Source organism: Cydia pomonella, unplaced genomic scaffold (genome assembly GCF_033807575.1).
Source record: "Cydia pomonella isolate Wapato2018A unplaced genomic scaffold, ilCydPomo1 PGA_scaffold_66, whole genome shotgun sequence".
Classification (NCBI taxonomy): domain Eukaryota; kingdom Metazoa; phylum Arthropoda; class Insecta; order Lepidoptera; family Tortricidae; genus Cydia; species Cydia pomonella.
The window spans coordinates 105,210-130,133 of NW_026907899.1; the positions used below are offsets into that span (position 1 = coordinate 105,210).

Here is a 24,924-nt window from a genome sequence, read left to right on the forward strand (position 1 = left end):
TTAGCATAAAGGACTTAAGTTAATTTTTAACAAACAGAAACGTCTGCGAACGATGCTATTTTCGCTAGGGGGTATAGTGGGAAATTTGCTGCGTATGGATGAGGTCTTGGTGGCTCAGATGGCAGAGCGCTGGAGTATCCAGAGGCCGTGAGTTCAGTCTCACATAAGACAGTAATTTTTCCACTTTTAAATTTATTCTAAGCATCGTTCGCAGACGTTTCTGCTTGTTAAAAATTAATTTAGTATGGGTAGCACATCGTTACTGGTGAATTTCCAATATGACTTGGAACTTCGGTAGCCGTCTAAGAAGTGTAACGTTCTTACGGTAGATGTCGCTAGGGTCCCCTAGACCCGGTGGAAAATTTGCTGCCTATGGATGAGGTTTTCGGGGCTCAGATGGCAGAGCGCTGGAGTATCGATCCAGAGGCCGTGAGTTCAAGTCTCACCCAAGACAGTAATTTTTCAACTTTTAAATTTATTCTTTGCAAAAAACAAGGACATCGATATCCCATAATATCCAACGCATAATTTGCCGGCTTTATTTGATTAATCACCAACAATCAATGAAAAACGAACATGGTTCAGTACATGGTTTTTCTGATAAGGAATTTTTTGACATGGCGCCTGGCCCTTTTTAAGACATAATTTTCTCAGTTAATTGAACTGATCAGAACGTGAAAGGTACTATAATGCCTGGCGTAATAAAAATAATTGTACTTAAGCAAATGACATATATCTAAGGACGGGCCTTACGGGCACTTAGAACGGCGTTAGTTCAGCGGTGTCACTCACGAATTCGAGCCAATCGTGCATTCTCGCAACTAGTTGCGGCCAATCGCGCGCGTGATGCGAACTCGTCAACCAATCGCGTTGTGGTGTTAGTCTGCACGATTGGCTTGATTTCGTGTGCGTGACACCGCTGTACTGGCCCCATTCTCATTGCCCGTAAGGTCCGTTCTAAGGTATATATGTCGATGACCCGAGCGACTTTTCTTAAAAATAAAATCGATAAGGTGAAAAATTATAACGCCTGCAAAAGTGTAATAGCAACTAAAATGAAACTTCGTAACCACAAAATAAATTGGCTCATACCTCTTCAAGTGGCATATGTCGTTTTAGAGTCACTGGAATTTAGATTTTATTTCAATTAATCAAACTTGAAATTTAAATGACATAATCGGTCAGGAGTCGACCGCCTACCACTCCAAGGGAAATTGAAATGAAGGTACAAAAATGGTGGTAACTACTGGGAAAAAAAATCCCACTAGTTGCCACCACACCAAGTTGGTGGTAAGTTGTGGGATTTTTTCCCAGTAGTTACCAGTGGTAAAGGTGGGAAAAAATTCCCAGTAGTTACCATTGATAACTACTTGGTGGTAACTAGTGGGAATAGCCCGATCATAGCGTAATAAAGTACACCCGCCATTCTGACTGTCAGAATGGCGGGTGTACTGTTTTTTGTGATAACTTTAAGTACCGTGAGGTACACATTTTTTAAATGGAGGTACTAAATGGTACAAAAATATGGTAATCTTTTTTTTTACTTAGGTGCGCCCGTCATTCTGACTCTCACGACTTAACGCCTTGAGGCATTGTCTACCAGTCAAGGTGCAGGATTGTAGTGTTGATATGGAAACAGACACAGTCGAGACCTCGAGACGTATAATACTATAATTAAACAAATATAAATTTTAAAACTCCGACTAAGTATAGTATCCATTGTCAAAGTATCTGTGCGATGGTAGGGAGGTAGAGGTATTTATTTTATAAAACTGTTGTAAAGTGTGATCACATGTTCATACCTTAGATAATAAGTTGACTCTTAAATTGTATCAGTGATTTGGTTTTACTGTCAGATTTCATTGAAAGTATTTATTAAGCTTTTTTTACGAAGTTTTCATATTTTTTGGACCCATAGTTTAAAAGTTAGAGGTAATAAGTTTTTCTTTCGGAGCGATTAATTCCGAAACTAGAAGTACCTATCTTAAATTGCAGCTTTCTAGCGCTATCGATCGATCGATCACGGAGCAAAGCCGCGGACGAACAGACGGACATGGCGAAACTATAAGGTATCTATAAGGGTTCCTAGCACGAGAGTGGCGCGACAGTATCTCGCCCGCGACATAGACTACCCATCCCTCTCAAATTATTAATACAGTGAGAAAAAGACGTACAAGATGCATTCAGCTGGACAGTGAATGAGATCCCTTAGAATATATACACCTACGCCTCCTTTATCTGTGGTCTGAAAGTTCCTATTTGACATTTGTATATATGTATTTATCAATACAAATAGTCGAGATTTTTTTCTGATATTTAGCAGCTTTTGCTGATAACATTTTATATTTAGAGAGTATTTTATACTCAAATCTCGTCTGTACCGTAGCGTACTAGATCCGGGAATCTGTGATAGGCGTCAGCTTTTATATAATGGGCTGAATTAATGTTGTGAAAGTGAAGTGTTTGAGGTTAGTTTATTTATTAATTACAATGTTTTGTATTTTATTATAATATTATTCTCTGCTCCTTATACCTAAATTCATACCACATTCTGAATAAATAAATTTTGACTTAAAGTAAAGGAAACATGTATTATATTCGATATGCAAATGATTAATCGTATTTACTCATGTTTTAATTCCATTATTTTTTCCGGCTAATATTAACTGTGATTTTGTAGGCCCCTTAAAATGGGCCTTCATTTTCCAGACGTTGAGAAAACAAAGAAATGGCAGATTCGACATGGGCTAACAGAGAACTATACCTACTTGATTTTCAAACCTGCACAGTGGTTGTAATTGCTACTCTCTCAAGACTACAGGTTAGCAAAATACTACTTCAAACATCAGGACTATACTTGTAACAACTGATTAAGGGACTTTAGTCCCTTACTATTAGGGCTGCCATCTCAAATTTCGCCAAACCCGGACAATGATACAAAAAAACCCAGACATTTGGCGTAAATCGTATTTTTTCCCTGGACGTGTCCAAAACAAAATTTTAAAAAAACAAGACCTTTAATTTTACATGTAGTTTTAATGTGCTTCCTTACATAAAAAGTGTCCGGGTTTTCCCCAGACACTTCTTGACACCCCACCCGGACGGCCCCCGAACGGCCTCCAAACTAGGACAAATCCGGGAAAACCCGGACAGATGGCAGCCCTACTTACTATACTCTAGTATATCTCTTAACTTGGTTTGCTGCTTGGCAAAGGTGTCTAGTTCTTTCCATTGTAGTCTGTCATGGGCAATTCTCCACCATTTCAGGCCCACCGTTAGTTTAACATCATCAACCCATCTTGATAAAGGCTTTGCAACATTGTACATATTCTCTATTTAATTTCAGATGCTGAGATAAATATATACAACAATCATGTTTGTTTCTCATAAGCTCAGCCCTGCTAAAAAGACCTTCCAGAAGCCTAACATCTTGCGGCGAAAGACCAAGGTCACTGCTATCAAATCTGGGCCATACAAGCCCAGTCCGGCACCCACGGCCACAGCGGGGCCCAAGGTTCCAGTCACAGCCATAATCAATACTGCAGAGGATTGGGGTGTATCAAGACCCGTTAAGAGGGTGCAGTTGGAGGTGTTGGCACAAGATGTGGCTTTCAGTCCAGGTGATTGCCCTGCAGCTACAAGTGTGGGTACGCAGGACTTGCACACGGGCGCTGTTGTCCACGTCCAGGAGGTGATGGTCACAGAGGACAAGGAAACTAATGTGGAGGAGACTCTTGTTGACGGTATGCTGTGTTATTTGTTGGTGTGCTTAAATCTAAATTTTGTAAGTCATTTCTTACTAAGTATGGATGGAGTTGTAATTGGTGATTCACAAAACTTTCATGCTGTTGCTGGAGATGAAATCAAAATATTTATTTATGCAACATTTTGTGTTTCAATATTTTCCATTTTCTTAATAATAGACTAAATCAATTTAAATACTAAAGATAGAAGGAGTGCTAAGCAATCCTTAATCCCATACAGGATTTAGGAGTTTTAAAAACATGATGCTTAGAAATTTTGTCATTTGAGATTTTAGAAATGATTGTATATAAATTGTGTGGTTACTAGGGCTTCCAAATACCAGGCTTCTCACAATATCGGTATTAATACCAAAATTGTCTTCATCAATACCGGGATCCCGGTATTGAATATGAATTGCTTAAAGAATTATACTGTTTTTAAAAAGGGGAATTTAAAAAGGCTCATTGTAATACCAGATATATATCTTAAGTAAAAGCTTTTAATAAAATGATAAAGGCCCATCCAGATGGGAACTATTTTTCGCCAATCTAATTAATAAATAAAATAAAATAAAAATAGCCTTTATTATTGAAGTTTTTACATTTGTAAGTATATTTATTTATCATTTCCATCGGCAACTCCAACTCGTCCCTTGACGAGGGCCTCTTCCAAAGTCTTCCATTCTGGTCTGTTTCTTGCAACACTCATCCAAGCTTTTCCTTCAGTCTTTCTTAGGTCGTTGGACCATCTGTACTGTTGTGGCCCGCTTTTTCTGGTGTTATATCTTGGGCACCACTCCACAAGTTCTCTAGTCCATTTATCTTTGTTTTCCCTAATCAATCCAATCTAATTAGTCTGATCAAATCAGGTCTGGATCCAAAAATGAATTTGGCTTGCCCATTCAACTTTATTCAATTTTAAGATTATGATGGATCAAATGGAGGCGCGAACGCAAGAATACCAATTTTCGACGTTAGTATACACATTTGGGGACATTTCTTTAAACTACGAGCCGATAGAATTCACCATAAATCTAAAATTGGTGATTAAATTGTGTACATGTGGACGACATTGACGCCAATTTCTTTTTTGAACAAATTGGTCAATTTCATCATCCTGTCTGGACTGGCCTTAACAATAGCCGGGTCCACACAGAGCGAGTATACGCGCGAGGCAATTTTCTCACGCACAAACCGGCCAGTGTAGACGACCTCGGCCGAGGCGGCGCGCTCGGGTAAGGAAAACGCACGCGCCGTCTCGGCCGAGGCACGTCTACACTGGCCGGTTTGTGCGTGAGGAAATTGCCTCGCACGTACGGGCTCACTCGCTCTGTCTGTGTGGACCCGCCTAATCAATGTCACCATCTGCAATAATTTTATTTCACACTCCAGTGGGGCTAAGATGGTTGGCACTTTATCGTTTGTCACCATGCCTGTCAAATTCTAAGAAGTATGTAAGCGCCACCGCAGGTTGGCAATATTTTTATCCAACTTGTCCAATCAGCCAACTTTTCTTCAAATTTCCGCCAAACTTGGTTTGCCATACTAGAGTTCCTTGCTCTAATCTTATCACTAAGAGAACTTCAGGATTCATCCACCACCAACCACCAAATATTTATCCAACGCATAAGCATCAATCTTGCTTCAAGATGCCAAATGATGCCAGTTAGATGCATGTGACGCGTAGTAAGCTTCATGATACAGCCTAATGTGACCATTCTAATGGTTTATACTGCACATTTGCCTTGTTTTTTAAAATACCGGGAACCCGGTATTGCATTTAAAATACCGGTATTCAAAAATGCTTTCAAAAAGGCGGGATCCCTGGATCCCGGTATGGAGGCCCTAGGCTAGGGGTTACCTGCCGAATACTGAATGTTATTGGTGTTACAGAAACACAGCACAACACGGAGCAGGAGGTTGTAGATGTAGAGGCTTTCTTGAACGGCAGCCAGACACAGGTGCAGCTTTTGTTCTTTATTTATCTTATTTAATGTAAATTATTTAAGATATCAAAAAGTTAATAAAATTATTTACATTACAGTACAAAACACATGAAACTCAAAGTAAATTGGAAAACAGTTCAGCTCAAAAATGGAAAATAGATTTAGAAAATGATACGGACGTGATCATAATGGAACCTTGTAAGTATCACAAATTATAAACAATTTAAATTATTCATATGGAAATGGTTGCATTACTAAGGCGAAGGCTATACATACGATAAATACCTACTGTGATCCATCATAAGGTCAGAGGTATCCACTACTTTTGCTTGTCCGGCAGAAGTAATTGGGTATACGGGTACGCGATCCCGGCCTACTCAAGCTGCTGTCGTTGTTTACCCCTTTTCTCTCCATGACGACAGTATCCTTAATTTCTTCTCTCCCCTTCACCTGCCCTATTTCCCTGTCTTTGCTTGGTGGGCTTCCCAGCTTCGGCTTTTAATATATCACCTAGAAGAAGGCAAACTTCGAACAAAAACCCGGAACGACATCTCCGTAGATGTCTGCATCTGAACCTCTCTCTGATTGTAGCGGTCTTCCGTTCCATCAGGATTAGGGGGGTAAGGACGAGAGAGTGCATTTGTGTCAGCGCGAACATTTATGCACTTTAATATGTCCTGCGCAATCTGACTGCTTTCTCACAAAGAACTCCGATTTACCCATAAGACCTGTGGCGATGGACAGAGTCAGAGGGGTCTGGTTATGATGCTAATCAGGCTGTGGATGATGTCTGCACATGGGCGGCTCAGGGAGAGTGGTCGCTTTTGCACTGCAATGGGTTAACAGTGTGGATTCGGCAGCACCCTGAGTGACGAAGCAGCCCTATTTAGGGAGGCCCTGCTTCCCCCGCTCAGCCGGGGAAGGGACTAGAAAAGGTGTCCCAAAAAAGGCTTGACCCACTTACAACGGAGGTAGTAACCGCGGCTGCTTCTGCATCACCTTATACGTGGTCGAAAACCGAAAGATAAGATTAAAACCAAACCTAAACCCTGTGATATGACCTTTGGCGCATGGAATGTCCGTACCCTTCTTGACCGCGAAGGTAACCAATGTCCTGAGCGCAAAACCGCCATTGTGGCCCGTGAACTCCGTCGCTACAATATTGATGTCGCTGCTCTCAGTGAAACTCACTTAGCTGACGAGGGTGAATTGGTGGAGCACGGTGGTGGTTATACATTCTTTTGGAAAGGCACACCATCTTCAGAACCTAGGCGATCTGGTGTTGGCTTCGCGGTCAGAAATAGTCTGGTCAACAAATTGGAGGAATGCTCCATCCACATCTCTGACCGTGTGACAACATTGCGTATTCATTTACAGAACAGAAATTACCTCAATATTATCGGAATCTATGCGCCGACTTTGCAACTTTGCAAAGGAGCGATGATGTCAAAGAAATATTTTACGAAGAGCTCACCCAAACTCTTTCTAAGATCCAACCCAGGGAACAGATTTTGCTGCTGGGCGATTTTAACGCTAGAGTCGGTCGTGACTGTCAGGCTTGGCCTGGGGTGCTGGGAAGGCATGGTGTTGGGAACATGAACAGTAACGGCTTGCTTTTACTGTCACTGTGTGCAAAATTTGATCTTGCTATTACTAACACGATGTTTAGACTACCCGCTAAATATAAAACAACATGGATGCACCCTAGGTCCAAGCACTGGCACTTGATAGATTACGTTATTGTGAGGCAGAATTATACTTCCCAAGTCCGTATCACTCGCGTGATGCGAGGAGCTCATTGTTGGAGTGATCATAGGCTAGTTATTACAAAATTAAGACTGCGTCTCCACTTACCTCGTAGATCTCAAGGAGTGAAATTTGAGCGCCTGGATGTGGAGAAATTACAATTTCTAGAAGTTAAGAAAAGCTATTCTCAGGCGGTCACGAATGTGATTCAGACTTTAAATTATGACAGTGGTGACCCTATTAATAATTGGAGTTCCGTGTCGTCCAGACTAATTGACACCGCCTCACTGATACTTGGTGTAAAATCATGTAGACGTGAGGACTGGTTTGATGACAACGACGAAACACTGACTGAGGCACTTAGGAAACACCGGGCACTGTTGCGTTTGAATCGTAGTGACCAAGCAGACGCAGTTAAGCAGAATGGTACTCTCCTTAGAAAAAGAATTAGGGAAGTAAAGGACAAGTGGTGGCACGACAAAGCCGCGCGCATACAGTGGCTTTCCGACACGAACCAGTTGGGTGCATTTCACAGTGAGATTCGCCAGCTTGTTGGTCCAATAAATCGAAGTTCTGTTCCGTTAAAGTCATTAGATGGCACTAAACTTGTTACCAACAAGTTTGACGTACTCAAAAGGTGGGCAGAACATTTTAACAATTTATTAAATGTTGACCGTGCTGCTGATATGCAGCACATTCACTTGATACCAGCACTGCCTACAGAACATAAACTGGATGAGCCTCTGTTGTTGTGTGAGGTTGTCGCTGCCATACAGCAACAACAAAATAAGAAGGCGGTGGGCATTGACAATGTACCTGGAGAGCTATTAAAGTACGGAGGGGCGGAGCTTCATGAGGCGGTCTGGACGCTGTTTTCTAAAATGTGGGAAGAAGAGCGAGTACCTGCTGACTTTCGAGTCTCTCGCATCTGCTCCCTATATAAGAACAAAGGAGACCGTTCGGATTGTAACTCCTATAGAGGCATATCCCTACTAACTTCTCCAGGGAAAGTCTTTGCCCGTATACTTCTAAACCGCCTGTTGCCATTATCGGAAAGCATCTTACCCGAGACCCAATTTGGCTTCCGGCCAGATAGAGGCACCTGCGAGGCTATTTTCTCTATACGGCAACTTCAAGAGAAATGTCGAGAACAGGGTCAACCGTTGTACCTGTGTTTTGTTGATCTCGAAAAAGCCTTCGACAGCGTGCCTCGCGAAGCTTTGTGGGTGGTTTTGGCGAAACTGGGATGCACAGAAAAGTTTGTCAGGATGGTCCGACTATTGCATGACAACATGCAATGCTGTGTAAGTGTCAAGGGCGAACAATCAGAGTTTTTCTCTGTTAGTTGTGGCGTGAAGCAGGGATGTGTGCTTGCGCCCACTCTTTTCGCCTTGTACTTCGCAGTAGTAGTTCGGGATGCACTGCAAACTTCTTCTGACGGCATCCGTATTCGCTATCGATCCGATGGTGGCATATTCAACTTAGCCCGGCTTAAGGCGCGCACCAAGGTGTCTCACGCAATCATATCGGAGATGATGTATGCAGATGATTTATGTTTTGTGGCCGATTCCCCAGGAGCTCTACAGCAGCTTATGTCGAGTCTTGATTATATAGATTTGGCCTTAAAATAAGTGTCAAGAAGACTGAAGTTCTGGTCCTCGACACAATTGCCAATCCGCAGGTTGACATTAAACTCGGACGGGACTCACTTAAACTAGTAGAGCAGTTCAAATACCTGGGTAGCACGATTACAGCTAAGTGCCACCTTGACAACGAAATTAACTGCAGAATAGGAGCCGCTGCAAGTGCGTTCGGAGAACTTCGTTCCAAGGTGTTTCGGTCACACGATATAAAGCTTTCTACTAAAATAGCTGTATACATGGCTATTGTCCTGCCGAATCTTTTGTATGCCTCAGAAACGTGGTGCCTGTATCGTAAGCATATTCGCTCATTAGACAGCTTCCATCTGAGATGCCTTCGCGAAATTATGGGCGTCCATTGGTCTGACCGTGTTAGAAACACGGAGATCCTTAGGCGTGCCGATGTCGCTGGAATAGAGGCCTACCTAATGAGACGACAGCTACGATGGTGCGGTCACGTCTCCCGCATGTCCCAAGACCGAGTCGCGAAACGCATCTTCTACTGCGAACTGCAAGATGGAAAGCGCAAACAAGGCGGCCATTTCTTGCGGTTCAAAGATGTGTTGAAACGGCATATGAAGAGAGCTTATATAGAGCCAACGAAGTGGGAGAGTCTAGCCAGTGACCGTCCACGTTGGAGGCATATTGTGCAGACTCAGGTGCGTCAGTTTGAAGCCAGGCGGCTCACAGAACTCGACGCTAAGCGCGACGAGCTGAAGGCCAGACCACCTGCTACGACTACTGCTGCTACGCTGCTGCAGACTACGAGATGCTATAGATACCACGCAACTAAAAATGGTATACCACGCTCTTATAGCAGCAAAGCTGCGTTATAGCATCAAATTATGGGGCAACAGCTATAGCTATAATGTAAATGCTGCCTTTGTACTGCAAAAAAGGGCAATTAGAACGATTGTACGTATACCGCAAATGGCATCTTGCAGAGAGCATTTTATCAAACTCAGAATCCTTACCGTACCGTGTCTTTACATACTTGTACTTTTAACGGACTTAGTAAAGCACCTACACAAGTATGAGAGCGCGACCGAGAGAGAAAGCAGGATGTCTACAAGGCGGAAAGACATAAAAAATGCTGTAGTCCCTAGGCTTAACATTATGAAGCACGCCGCAAGTTACCAGGCCGTCTTCCTTTTCAATAAGTTACCCACTGAATTTAAAACAATTACTAACAGTAAAATTTTCAATGCAAGACTCAAGAGTTATCTTTTAAAAAAGTCGTACTATTGTATAACCGACTTTATAGACGATAGCTGTACTTAATTTTATTATAGTTTATTTGAATTTTTGCTGAGTTTACGTTTTTACTATATACATATTAGTGTATTATTCTAGTAGGATACCAAAGTGACGATATTATTATTTATTGTTGACATATCTTAGTTATTAAATTTTAAATTTCTAACATTTTTTATTTTTATTTTTATTGATATTTTATTTGCTTGGTTGATATTTAAATCTTATTGACATGATACAAATTTCAGTTAATATTATGCATATATTCTTCAATACTTTTAATTAATATCATCATCTTGGGATCACTAATTAAGCTTTAATTTCTTTAATATAATGTAATGTTTAATTTATAATTTTAAGTTATGTTCAACACAATATTTTATTGTTATGAATGAATAAAGAATATCAGATCTGCGGCCATACTTTACAATTATCTCGGAGGGGTGCTGACTTGCAACGAGTGTGGTCGTACATTTGCTGCAAAAATTGGCTATATCAGTCACCTGAGAGCGCACCAGCGACGCTCTCAGCGGTAGAACGCAGTCGCTGTGGTCGAAAACGGCTAGGAGATGATGATGATGATGACTGTGATCCATCAAAGTCACATTACACGTGCAACACAGGCGTGTTCCATGTAAATGTATTTTTTATTAATTTAATATCGATTTTTTTATTGACTCGGATGCTAACTTTTGTTGATACTGAAATTCATTTTAATCTGTATGATATCTAATTGACGTAATTTAATTGCTTAATAATACTGATTTATAATAGGATTTCATAATATTGATTTAAGTTGAATTTTTTTTAATAACTTATCTTTCTATTCTATTCATATGTCAATTTTTTTTATATAAATATTAAAAAGAAATGAAATATCTCTTCACGCTACACGTGCAATATTTATCATCTGCATTGCGTACTGACATATACAGTATTGACTGTATAATGTATTGATGGATGTCAATATTTATTACAAATTGCGATTGCGAATCCAGAAATCAATATCAATAGATATCACTATATTTGATAAATGTCAGTAAAGCACAGTATTTATTGTACGTCTAGCCTTCGCCATATATATTGACAAATATTACACAGGTAAAGACTTTGACATGTAAAACAATTAAAATTAAATGTTGTGGGTTGTAGAGATCTAATTAAACAGTGAAATTCAACCTCAAAAGTATGAAATTTGGGTTAATGTTTTTAACCTATTACCCCTAGTGTCCAAAGTATATATATATATATATATATGTACTTTAAGCATCATCTAGTTAAGGCATGGTGTGCTTATAAATTTTTTGAGTGACACTGACAGAAAATTAGTTTTAATTATAAAGTAAAAGAATGATAATTATTGCATCATGGTGTAGACGATGGATTGCAAGAGTTGCCCGAGGACAAGTTGGATGCAGACTTGCCGTCACCCGACTACGACCTCGTCACCACCCGACTTGGCAAGTTTAAGGTAGCTCATTCAAGTTTTCTATCTCGTATTTGTATTGAATTATGTGTAGATGATGGATTGCAAGAGATGCCGGAGGACAAGTTGGATGCAGACTTGCCGTCACCCGACTACGCCCTCGTCACCAGTTCACAGTTCAATGTAGGTCATTCAAGTTGTTCATCCTGTATTTGTATTGGATTTATACTAGTAGTTCGCTCGAACTGAGATCTCGGATGTAGATCAATAGACATCCATTTAACTTTCGATGCGATTAAATAAAAAATGTGGAATGTTAAGCAGTCTTTAAGATCACCAGTTATCAATTTTGGTCATGATCAGACCAAAGAATTTAAACTGAAAGACGGGTTCTTTGGAATTGAATAATCTATAAGTAAGTTACCCTTCGGCTGAAATTGTGCTTAGACCAGAATAGCAAGACCCCTGACAAATAGCTTTTTGGCCTTCTAGGCTCTTCTAGCTTCATAAGTCCTTGATCGAACCTGTTCATAATCTAATGAATAAAAATATAATGCCTTAAATTACACGTCTACCTCATTTTATTTAAATTAGAACAAAACTTAAGTTATTGCGTAACATACTATCCTCTGATAGTTCAGTTTAAAAACATCGAAAGGCCGGGACATGCCAGCCAGCCGTTTTTTCCAAGTTGAATGTAAGAACTTAGCTTCGTTTCGCTCGCTCGTTTAATAAATATCCTATCGTACTTAAGTTATGTTTAGTAGAGAAAAAGAAGTTTATAGCAGCTAAACCCCAACTACCTTTTAGTGCGACGAGCCAGACTGCAACAAAGCGTTCCTGACCGAGCAGAAGCTGCGCCGGCACCGCGCCGTGCACAGCAAGCAGCGGCCGCCGCCGCCCGCCGCCGTCGAGTGTCCGGCGGCGGCGGCGGCGGGGGCGGCGGGAGCGGCGGGGGCGGGGGCGGCGGGGGAGGGGCGCGGCGGCTGCGGGCGCGTGTTCGCGGCGCGGGAGCAGCTGGCGCGACATCTGAGGGAGGACCACGGGCCTAATGATGCGCTTCACGGGTACGAACACTTAGACTACTCGCACAACAATACGATTCGACTCGAATATAACTTATGTTGGTGTCTCCGTAGAGTAGTTTTTGTGTGGCTTGTCTAGTTTTAGGTCGTAGGTGGGCCGGTCTCGCGTATTGAGGAAAGAGGCCTCCATTATTCTTTACGAATAGACACACTACCAATATGTAAATGGAGATTACGGTCAGGATTCTTAATTTTACGAAGTATGGTTTGCAGCTTTCCATTTGATGAATATTTACAAAGATACTAACATAGTGTTTTTGTAATAAAAAAGATTGTTCATACTTGGACTATTTCCCCACAATATAATTCCATATTGTAACCAAGAGTGAGCATAATAGGCCTAGTATGCATTTGTGGCTATTTTTATGTCAGTACATTAAATGAAGATACTCAATTTGCTGTTTATTTTATTTATGTGATTTTTCCAGTTAAGGGCTGAGTCAATGTTAATACAAAATATGCAGTGAGTAAATATGAACTTATTGATTTTAATTTATTATGTTGTAAGAGTAACTTATGTTTAATGTGCGCTTTTGAAAAGGTTTAAATTGTATAATTTTTGTTTTTTCGAAATTTACTTGTAAGTTGTGGCCACCAAGCCAGGACAACTTCTTCTAGAGTAAACTGCTGTTCAGGTTTTGTTCGTTTTCGCACGATATAACAAAAGAAATATCGTCAGCAAACACAAGGTACTTACATGGGCTATTTATTATTTTTAGTAAATCAACAATGTAGATCAGAAATAAGATTTGTAATTGGACATTTTTTATTGTATCAGTGTTGTAATTGTGATGCTCTATTTCGACATACTGGACGCGGTTTGTGAGGTATGAAGAAAAACAGGCATGAGCATTTCCTCTTATACCTATACCTTTTAGTTTTTTAATAGTATGTTATACCTAACTCGATCGTAAGCCTTGCCCATATCTAATAAAACGCCTACAGCGTATTTTTACAAGCTTTTATTTAACTTGCCCTGTTAGTATGTATGGGACAAATCTTGCAAGTTAAATTTGACCCACTTCCCGATTTCCGATGAAGTTGAACATTTGCATACATATGGGTGACAAAGTCCGGTGACAATGCAATATTATGGTACCGTCAAGCTGATCTGATGATGGAGACAGGACGTAGCCAAAGGAACTCTGTGATAAAACAACGCAACCTAATTGTGTTTGGGGTTTTTAGAATTGTTTCGATGAGTATTAGTTGCCTGTGGAAAAAAAAGTACAGTCAGCGATAAAAACTTATCTTTCATAATACCATAATTTAGTACTTCTTGAACAAACTTGTACACTGTTGTTGTAGTTCTCTCGGAAGCCGTATTAGACGTCGTTGAAGATGCCAAATTTTTCGTAAAAGGAGTGGAGTCGCCTCGACATCGTGGTTTCAAATATTTGTGAGAAGGTCGATATGAGCGCTATTGGTCGATAATTATTGCAGTCGCTTTTATTACTCTCTTTGTGGACGGGATTTATGGGAACTGAAAATTTTGCGCGTCCGGATCAATATTTTCCGCGAATGATTGATTTATTAGTAGCCCTAAGGGCCCTGACAGTATATCTGCACATTGTCTAATTAAATAAGGTGGCATTTCATCGTATTCATAGCTTCGTTTGTTTTTTAAGTTTTTTATTATATTTTTAACTTCGGGTTCTAATATAGGTCATAGGTACATTGAGTTTTTCGTTGTTTGTGCTTTTTTAAATGTTTTCTCATATCCCTTATAGTTTTTGTTTAGAATTTCATTATTGGCTTGGGATATAAATACTTTAAGTCACATTTTATATTGTCGTCAGTTGCGACGAGTGCGGGCGTCGTTTCTTCTGGGCGGTGGGTCTGCGCGCGCACGCCCGCGCCCACGCCGCGCCCGGAGCCCTGCACCACTGTCTGTGGCCCGGCTGTGGCCGCGCCTTCAGGCAGCCCTGCAGGCTCCGGGAACACGCCCGAGCACACACCGGGGACAGGCCCTACAGGTGAGGACTGTAGGTGGCGCCCTGCACCACTGTCTGTGGCCCGGCTGTGGCCGCGCCTTCAGGCAGCCCTGCAGGCTCCGGGAACACGCCCGAGCACACACCGGGGACAGGCCCTACAGGTGAGGACTGTAGGTGGCGCCCTGCACCACTGTCTGTGGCCCGGCTGTGGCCGCGCCTTCAGGCAGCCCTGCAGGCTCCGGGAACACGCCCGAGCACACACCGGGGACAGGCCCTACAGGTGAGGACTGTAGGTGGCGCCCTGCACCACTGTCTGTGGCCCGGCTGTGGCCGCGCCTTCAGGCAGCCCTGCAGGCTCCGGGAACACGCCCGAGCACACACCGGGGACAGGCCCTACAGGTGAGGACTGTAGGTGGCGCCCTGCACCACTGTCTGTGGCCCGGCTGTGGCCGCGCCTTCAGGCAGCCCTGCAGGCTCCGGGAACACGCCCGAGCACACACCGGGGACAGGCCCTACAGGTGAGGACTGTAGGTGACGCCCTGCACCACTGTCTGTGGCCCGGCTGTGGCCGCGCCTTCAGGCAGCCCTGCAGGCTCCGGGAACACGCCCGAGCACACACCGGGGACAGGCCCTACAGGTGAGGACTGTAGGTGGCGCCCTGCACCACTGTCTGTGGCCCGGCTGTGGCCGCGCCTTCAGGCAGCCCTGCAGGCTCCGGGAACACGCCCGAGCACACACCGGGGACAGGCCCTACAGGTGAGGACTGTAGGTGGCGCCCTGCACCACTGTCTGTGGCCCGGCTGTGGCCGCGCCTTCAGGCAGCCCTGCAGGCTCCGGGAACACGCCCGAGCACACACCGGGGACAGGCCCTACAGGTGAGGACTGCAGGTGGCGCCCTGCACCACTGTCTGTGGCCCGGCTGTGGCCGCGCCTTCAGGCAGCCCTGCAGGCTCCGGGAACACGCCCGAGCACACACCGGGGACAGGCCCTACAGGTGAGGACTGTAGGTGGCGCCCTGCACCACTGTCTGTGGCCCGGCTGTGGCCGCGCCTTCAGGCAGCCCTGCAGGCTCCGGGAACACGCCCGAGTACACACCGGGGACAGGCCCTACAGGTGAGGACTGTAGGTGGCGCCCTGCACCACTGTCTGTGGCCCGGCTGTGGCCGCGCCTTCAGGCAGCCCTGCAGGCTCCGGGAACACGCCCGAGCACACACCGGGGACAGGCCCTACAGGTGAGGACTGTAGGTGGCGCCCTGCACCACTGTCTGTGGCCCGGCTGTGGCCGCGCCTTCAGGCAGCCCTGCAGGCTCCGGGAACACGCCCGAGCACACACCGGGGACAGGCCCTACAGGTGAGGACTGTAGGTGGCGCCCTGCACCACTGTCTGTGGCCCGGCTGTGGCCGCGCCTTCAGGCAGCCCTGCAGGCTCCGGGAACACGCCCGAGCACACACCGGGGACAGGCCCTACAGGTGAGGACTGTAGGTGGCGCCCTGCACCACTGTCTGTGGCCCGGCTGTGGCCGCGCCTTCAGGCAGCCCTGCAGGCTCCGGGAACACGCCCGAGCACACACCGGGGACAGGCCCTACAGGTGAGGACTGTAGGTGGCGCCCTGCACCACTGTCTGTGGCCCGGCTGTGGCCGCGCCTTCAGGCAGCCCTGCAGGCTCCGGGAACACGCCCGAGCACACACCGGGGACAGGCCCTACAGGTGAGGACTGTAGGTGGCGCCCTGCACCACTGTCTGTGGCCCGGCTGTGGCCGCGCCTTCAGGCAGCCCTGCAGGCTCCGGGAACACGCCCGAGCACACACCGGGGACAGGCCCTACAGGTGAGGACTGTAGGTGGCGCCCTGCACCACTGTCTGTGGCTCGGCTGTGGCCGCGCCTTCAGGCAGCCCTGCAGGCTCCGGGAACACGCCCGAGCACACACCGGGGACAGGCCCTACAGGTGAGGACTGTAGGTGGCGCCCTGCACCACTGTCTGTGGCCCGGCTGGGTGTGGTTGTGCCTCTAGATAGCCCTCTGAATCTTCTGATGCTCCTTTCGCTGAAAACGGTACTTGTTTCGCTCAAAGTCTTCTGGAATTTATACTTGAAAAAAATTCACAAACAAATGTAAGGTTTCTCGCTCTATCTTTCAGCGCCTATCTACGTGTGTAAAGTCTGTTTTGGTTGCAGATGCAAGCACCCGGGCTGCCCCTGGGCGTTCCGCACGGCCTCCAAGCTGCTGCGGCACGCGCGGCGGCACACCGGCGAGCGGCGCCACGCGTGCGCCTGCGGCCGCGCCTTCCGCCGCCGCGAGCACCTGCGCGAGCACCAGGCGCGCCACCGCCGCGGCGCGGGTACGTGCCGGCTGTGGAACACACCGGCTCGACGCTGTTACTTGTGCCCAATTTTATTTACCCGGTTTCTATTCCCTGTCCTTCATAGTCTTCCTTTCTTTGTATTTTCGGATTCTTCAATAATAAGATCTAAGAATAGTGCTCGGCGCTAGGTCCGCCGGAAAAGAATATATTAGAGTTTATTGTATTTTTTATGAGATATTTATCCACAGATGGCGAAGACGGCAACGGCAGACGGCGAGCGTCCCGCATGCCGGCCCTGCCGGAGGCGCCGGGCGCGGGGGCGGCGGGCGCGGGGGGCGGGGGCGGCGGGCCCGGCCGCGCCGCGCGACGAGCTCACGGTCAGTGGGGCGAGTGTGAACAGGCACGGATGCAGGAGAGCGCCCTGTTTTACAGGGAAATCTTCCTGCAAGTAAATCATTAATCTAGCGTTTAGCTCCTTATACTAACCGTGTTAGTGGGTAGAGCTGGGTCGTGCCGAAAATGGTTCCTAATGATTTACAAGCAGTCCTATATCTGGTGCACACGAGGAACCCGAAAGATTTTAAGCACGTACTACTGAGGCCAAAAGAAGGAAAAAATGTTATATGAGTTTCAGTAAATTTCGCAAAAAAAATTTTTTTTACCAAATTTTGAACGTATTTGTATATAAAAAGTTAATGTTATGGTAAAACTGGCACTGGAAAATATTTTTTTACGTTTTTTTTTGTGAAAACTACTTCTTGCAAAGGTTACTTGTCACTTTTTGATATCTATCAATAAGAATATTTAGATTACGCCCCATAGGGAGCGTGCATGAATTGTAGGAGGCAGCACAGGAGCCGTCAGATTTTTGGCGCGAGGCGTATATGTGATGTTTACTGTTCCGATGTAGCCCACAAGATGGCAGAACCTACTATGCACAAGAAAACACGTGACGTGTAAAGTGGCTGATAGACGGGCGAGTAAGTTCGCAAACTTATGGCTCGATGACTTTTTCGCTTGTAAAGTACGCGTACTTAGGCTGACACACGAGCGAAAAAGGTCGTTGAGCTGTAAGTTCGCGAACTTACTCGCACGTCTATCCGGGACTTATATGTACATGTTTATTGTTCCGATTCAGGCCGCAAGATGGCAGATCCTCCAACGCGCACGATCCCTATAATGGCATCATCGCGATCAAAAAGGCGTTTTGCACTAAGTTACGATAAGATATTTTTTTTTTTACATTGGCATTAACTCTGAAACTAGACGAAATCCAGAAAAGTTTATATGACATTTTAGTCTCTAAATGTGATCATTAATACACTGTCAAAATCTTTCGGGTTCCTCGTGAGCACCGTGTATAATCGGTCTTATCGCTAAAAACAATCTCTTCCAGTCAATCTTTAGGTAGCGGAATTTAATATCCCATCAAGAACATTTTAATGTAAAATATTGCCAAGACGAAACCATAAGGCTCGCACTGTCAAAAAGTTATCAGATCTCTCGTAGAGTCAAGCTTCTAACTATACAAGTCCTATATAACAAACTCTACACCTTAGTTAAAATATATGGCTTAGCCGTTTGGCTACCGTCACATGGGCGTACGGTGAAAAATTTATTCACTAATTATTTTTTATTATAAAATAATTCTTGTAGTAACGAAACGGCCAAGCCACATATTTTGACTAAAGTGTAGGGTTTGTGAAGTTAGGGCTTGTAAAGTTAGAAGCTTGGGTTTACGAGAGATCTGATAACTTTTTGACACTGTGAGCCTTATGGTTTCGTCTTGGCAACATTTTACCTGAAATCTGGAGGCATCTTTTGTACAATTTGCTTTTTTTACCGATTCGCCATGCAAACTTCAACCCCTTTTTCCCCCTAAATACCTTTTCCTCCCCCTTTTCACCCTTATGGGGTAATTTTGGAGTTGAAAACTATTCTATATCTTTCCCCATAACAAAAACTATCTACATACCAAATTCCAACTAAATCGGTTCAGCGGTTATTGATTTTCCATACAAAATTCCACCCCCCTTTTCACCCCCTTAGGGGCAAAAACTTCAAGATTTTGTTTTTTTTTGTTTGTGTACTAATACTATCCTACGTACCAAATTTCAGCTTCCTAGGACTTCAGGAAGTACCTTAAGGGTTTTGATGATTATCAGTGAGTGAGTGAGTCAGTGACGAAATCGGGGTTTTTTGTATATGAATAAAATCTAAAGTATGATAGCTATGAAATAGATTTTTTTTATGCTTAATAAGTCCACTATTGACAATCTCCCAAGAATTTTGTTTATCTGGTATAAGTAATCCAAACCCAAGTTATGAGGGTTCAAAAAAACGACGAAGCGCTTCGAGAAAAGGTAGGTTACGCTTCGCTCGGCCAATACGGTTCGCTCTGCTCGTGTGCTCGTCTTGGCGGAGGCACTACCGTGCCCCCAGTAATTTATGTCATGTGTACTTCAAATGTATGCTAGGATTGAAGAAAATCGTTCACCAACCTTTAGACAAGCCCGTTGTGCCAGAACTAATTGCAACGGCAGGCGACTGACTAGGGATTGCAAACCGGATTGGTTTTCAATCCGGCCGGACCGGATCCGGTTTGGTATAGGGATATAAAAGTTAATTAAATGACATATTTTTCTACTTTTTTGCGTAATACGTATTCCTAAATCTATAATTTGAAGTTAATAAATAACTTCTTAACAATAAAATAGAACATGGTAGTAAAAAGTGTTACAATGTCAATATAACATTAAAAACAAAATTTGAAATCGGTAATTTATTATATTTAACCATTCAAAACAAAAGTGCTCAAATTTTCGTTTACAATTATAAATTTGATTAGTTTCCAAAGCCTGATGATGGGATGTGGGGTGGGAATTGGAGCTCCTTGAAAGGACAAGTTTTCGTAACTGTTCTTTGATTGAATTCTTTGTAGAGTCTATTCGGAAAGAGAAGAGTCGTGGAATGTATTGGGCCCCATACATTCCACGACTCTTCTCTTTCCTCACAAACTCTACGTTGACATCCATTCTAGCATAGAGAAATAAGAAGTACATAGAGTGCTCACTCCATACATCATTTTCGTAGTCGACATCTAGCATCGAGTAGCGGAACTCTCAGTACTGCTACTCGACAATAGATATTGCGGCAAACAAGAGTAACCGGAACTCTATTTTCAACTCCTACGCTTACTATTATTTATTACTTTTAACGAAGATATTTTACTTTTAACCAATTTTGATATTAAATGCGCTCTAGTATTATCTTGCTCAAATTTTTTTGTCCGATAAAGTAGTAGACTCTAGGTCTTAAAAAAATTGTACTTTTTTTAATTTATGGAAAAGTATATTGGTCAAATTATAGGGAATAACACACGACACGATGATCTCATGCGAAAAATAATAGAATGTAGGATTGAAAACCATTGCGGAAAGGGACTCCCTAAGAAAAGTTACATAGATCAAATAAAGAATTGGCTAGTCGTAGAGTAGCATGTACCAGGAGATGAAGGAAATTGCATAAGATTGGATGAAATTGTAAAGACAAAAGATTCTCTCTTAAATTTGAATAGAAATGAATCTATATTTTATCATATATATACATATACGGGAGAAAACTAAAGATTATCAATATTATCATATATTCTTCATTCCCACATATTGATGAGCCCAACTGTAGTCGGTTGAGTACCGCCGACTTAATCCTGCTCATTTGTTTACTTTTAATCTCCTATCACAACATTATGACACGACATTAACCTTCTCTTTAGCATAAATTACAAATGCCTTCCATGGCATCTCCATCCTTTCATTTTTCCTTCTATTACAGTATTTATGTAATCGTCATATCGTGCCACCAACATGAAAGAAGAAGAAATCCTCTTCTGTTCCCAGTCATCGTCATAATAAATATATTTTTATCTTAATAAATTTAAACTTTTTGATTGTTTTTTGTTCTGTTCAACTTCATACCTCGTATTCGTTGCCTTTTCCTCATCTGAAACGCACAGCGCGTGGTGTATTTAGGCGTTTTTTTATTTTACCGGATCCGGTCCGGATCCGGTGACTTTTACCGGATCCGGTAGCTCTTGAAAAGTGCCGGATCCGGCCGGATGACCGGATCCGCCGGACCGGATTGCAATCCCTACGACTGACCCAACACCACGGAGCACCGCAGAAGGACTAAGGCCGCAGCTTGTAGGGAACTTCTGCTCCACCCCAGCAGAAGATCGAATTCAGTCAATGTATACATGGAAGGGCTTCCTTAATCTAGAACTGCAAAAACAAGATCATAAACAACTGCAGCACCCAGTCAGCTGAAAGAAAAAATGATTTCATTAGCTACCAGAAGCCTGTATGCATCCTTCAAGAACCTTCAAGAGACATTATATATTCTGAGCTTCTTACCAGCTGGAAATCCCAAGGGTGGACACATCTCACATCTCTCACATCCCTCCCAACCACATCTGGATTGATGCTACGAGAGCATGATGTATTTCGCTTCACTTCTATATGTTATAAACGCCTGTCCGGGGCGAAAACCAGCCAAGAAATGATCTCTAGAGCAAATCCATCCCGAGATGACAACTACAAGAAAACAGCAATTACTAAAGTTCATGGAATATTTTGGTTGAATTCAAAGGAATAAATCATACCTAATTTTCTTAATATATTTCAACCATTCTTGCATCCATCAATTAAGTTTTTAATTTAAATTTTAAATAATTATCATTCCATGTAATTGAATTTTCTCCAATATGCTCGGAAATGTTCACCTTATTGTAGCAAAAATAGTACGGGAAGTTCTTCGTTATGGTCAAACTGAAATTAATAAAATCAAACCATATTGTCGTGTTTTAGCGGACGTGAAGTTATTACTGTTGTTCAGCCTCTTTGAAGTTATATGTCAAATGTACTCTTTGGTTTTTTTTGATGAAATATAAAACGTCAGTCAATAAAGTCATGTTGTAATAAAAATACGTTTTCCTTACTAAAATTCAATAATTCACAATAATAGAGTAAATTGATATTCTTCTCGGTGCAGAGGTCTATGGCAAAATTCTTGAATCTGGGCTAATGAAGGGACCGGGCTATTTAGTAGCACAATATACACGCTTAGGTTGGATTGTGACAGGTGACAGTGACACTAATACAACTTCTTCCAGACCTAACAAACACGCGAGCTTTCATGTTCTCCGCCAAGTAGAGGAAGACAACAATCTTTTGAAGAAATTTTGGGAGGTTGAAACAGAAGGTTATACAAACATGAAGGGATGGTCAAAGGAAGAAGAATTATGCGAAGATATTTACAAAACAACTACAAAAAGAGATGAAACTGGAAGATATATAGTACACCTACCGTTGAAAGAAAGCGTGGAGGATACTGTGAAGTCATGCGGAGAGACCAAACAGCAAGCAACCTTGAGATTCAAACAGCTGGAAAGGAAGTTTGAGAAAAATGATCATTTGAAGAAGGAATACGCAAAAGTCATACATGAGTACCTGGAATTAGGTCACATGAAGAGAACTGAAGTGGAAGACGATGATGCAGCAGTGTACCTTCCACATCATGCTGTTATCAAGGAGACTAGAGACACTACGAAGGTTCGTGTTGTTTTTGACGCTTCAGCAAAGGGTTCTCATGGCGTCTCATTAAACAACGCTATGATGATAGGGCCCACACTGCAGCCGGGCTTACGAAGTCTAGTAATTCGCTGGAGAGCTCATAGAATATGTGTAATTGGAGACATTGTTAAGATGTATCGACAGGTGTGGATGACGGACAAACACACAGACTTACAGCGGATCGTTTGGAGAGATACACCTTCCGAAAAAATGGAGAGCTACAAATTACTTACTGTTACATTTGGAACTGCTGCTGCACCTTATCTCGCTGTTCGGACACTCAATCAATTGGCCGAGGATGAAGCACACACTTACCCAAGTGCGGCATCGGTAGTAAAAAACAGTTTCTACATGGACGATTTGATGACCGGACATGAGGATAAGTTTGAAATTAAGAAACTTTGCCAAGAGATTAACTGTCTGTTAAAGGCAGGCGGGTTTGAAATGCAGAAATGGTCAAGTAACTCTGAAGAGCTCCTCGAGTTTCTCCAACAAGGGAGAACATGTGAAGAACCTGAAAACAAAATTGAAATTAAATTAGACAGGGTTATAAAGATATTGGGACTTACGTGGGACAGAAAGAAAGATGTTTTCAAAATTACAGTAAACTTACCACAATCTAGAATCCCGACAACGAAAAGACAGATAATATCAGAAGTCGCAAGTCTCTTCGACCCATTCGGATGGTTAGCTCCTGTAATAATAACAGCCAAGGTGATGATTCAACGACTATGGCTATATAATCTAAGCTGGGATGATGAACTGCCACCTGAAGTTGTCGAGGAGTGGCGAAATTACCGTGAAAAGTTAAACGAACTTCAATCAATACAGATACCACGTTGGATCAAAATAACTTCTCGTAGCAAGAATATTCAACTTCATGGTTTTGCGGATGCATCTTCTGTTGCATATGCAGGTGTAGTCTACCTTCGAGTGATAGATGAAAATGATACTGTACATATTAGTATGCTTGCAGCAAAAACAAAGGTAGCACCTTTGAAACAATTGACTATACCGAGATTAGAGTTATGTGCTGCAGTATTGACAGCGAAACTTCTAAGAGAAATGTCAGATTTGTTACAGGTTTCGATGGACAATATATATGCTTGGACGGATTCAATGGTAGTGTTGTCTTGGCTACAGTCTCAACCAAGTCGATGGCAGTTGTTTGTCGGTAATAGAGTATCAGACATCATCCAACTCATCGACCACGACAAATGGAGACATGTTCCGTCAACAGACAACCCAGCGGATCTCGCTTCAAGGGGTGTAAGTTCAAGAGACATGGCCGACAGTGATATATGGTGGACGGGACCTAAATGGCTTAAATGTGAAAAAATAGATTTTGAAAGAACCAAAATACCATACACTGACCTTGAGATAAAGAAGATATTTCATGTAAGATTAGATGATAATCCAGTTTGGGAAACATTCTCATCTATGTCCAAATTGAAGAGAGTCTTAGCATGGTGTTTTAGATTTCGAAATCATACTGGTAACTCGAATAGAGAAACGTATTTAACAGCAGCGGAACTCAATAACATCGAAAACAGATGCATCCAATATTATCAATGCCTGGTTTATGACCAAGAAATAGAAGATCTGAAAGAAAACGGTAAAATAAAGAACAAGAGCTCCTTGATTAGTCTTGGACCTTATTTAGACGAAAATAACTTATTAAGAGTTGGAGGGCGGCTTAGTAATGCACAAATATCAGAAGATGAGAAGCACCCTATCATTATTCCTTGCAAACAACACATTACAAGATTATTAGTAAATGAAGCTCACATAAAAACATTACATGGTGACATACAACAGATGATGACATACGTTCGCAGCAAGTACTGGATAATAAGTTTGAAATCAGCTGTCAGACAAGTAACAAGAAATTGCAAAATCTGTATAATAGACAAAGCAAGAACACAACAACAATTAATGGGCCAGCTTCCTGCTTCAAGGGTTACATCTCATCGCGCCTTCTTGAATAGTGGTGTCGACTACGCTGGACCTATACAGTTGAAGACTTCCAAAGGCAGAGGTTATAAGACTACGAAAGGATACATCTGCCTATTCGTTTGTATGTCCACGAGAGCTATTCATTTAGAAGCGGTTACAGATCTTACAGCACAAGGATTTATTGCAGCATTTAGAAGGTTTGTTGCCAGGCGAGGTCATTGTGCTCACCTTTGGAGCGATAACGGTACAAATTTTACAGGA

The 24,924-nt window shown here is 42.9% G+C and overlaps 2 protein-coding genes across 2 annotated transcripts; both read left to right on the top strand.

The window, feature by feature from the left end:
* Window positions 1-1,681: 1,681 nt before the first annotated feature.
* LOC133534180 (uncharacterized) lies at window positions 1,682-12,788 on the top strand. Its single transcript, XM_061873261.1, has 8 exons — window positions 1,682-2,468; window positions 2,681-2,821; window positions 3,347-3,743; window positions 5,637-5,704; window positions 5,788-5,887; window positions 11,706-11,800; window positions 12,566-12,669; window positions 12,773-12,788. Exons 3-8 carry the CDS (start codon window positions 3,374-3,376, stop codon window positions 12,786-12,788), a joined length of 753 nt encoding a protein of 250 aa, XP_061729245.1. The 5' UTR covers window positions 1,682-2,468; window positions 2,681-2,821; window positions 3,347-3,373.
* LOC133534176 (Krueppel-like factor 2) lies at window positions 12,723-15,272 on the top strand. The gene is made up of 2 exons (XM_061873258.1): window positions 12,723-12,822; window positions 14,640-15,272. Exons 1-2 carry the CDS (start codon window positions 12,807-12,809, stop codon window positions 15,056-15,058), a joined length of 435 nt encoding a protein of 144 aa, XP_061729242.1. The 5' UTR covers window positions 12,723-12,806; the 3' UTR covers window positions 15,059-15,272.
* Window positions 15,273-24,924: the final 9,652 nt, after the last annotated feature.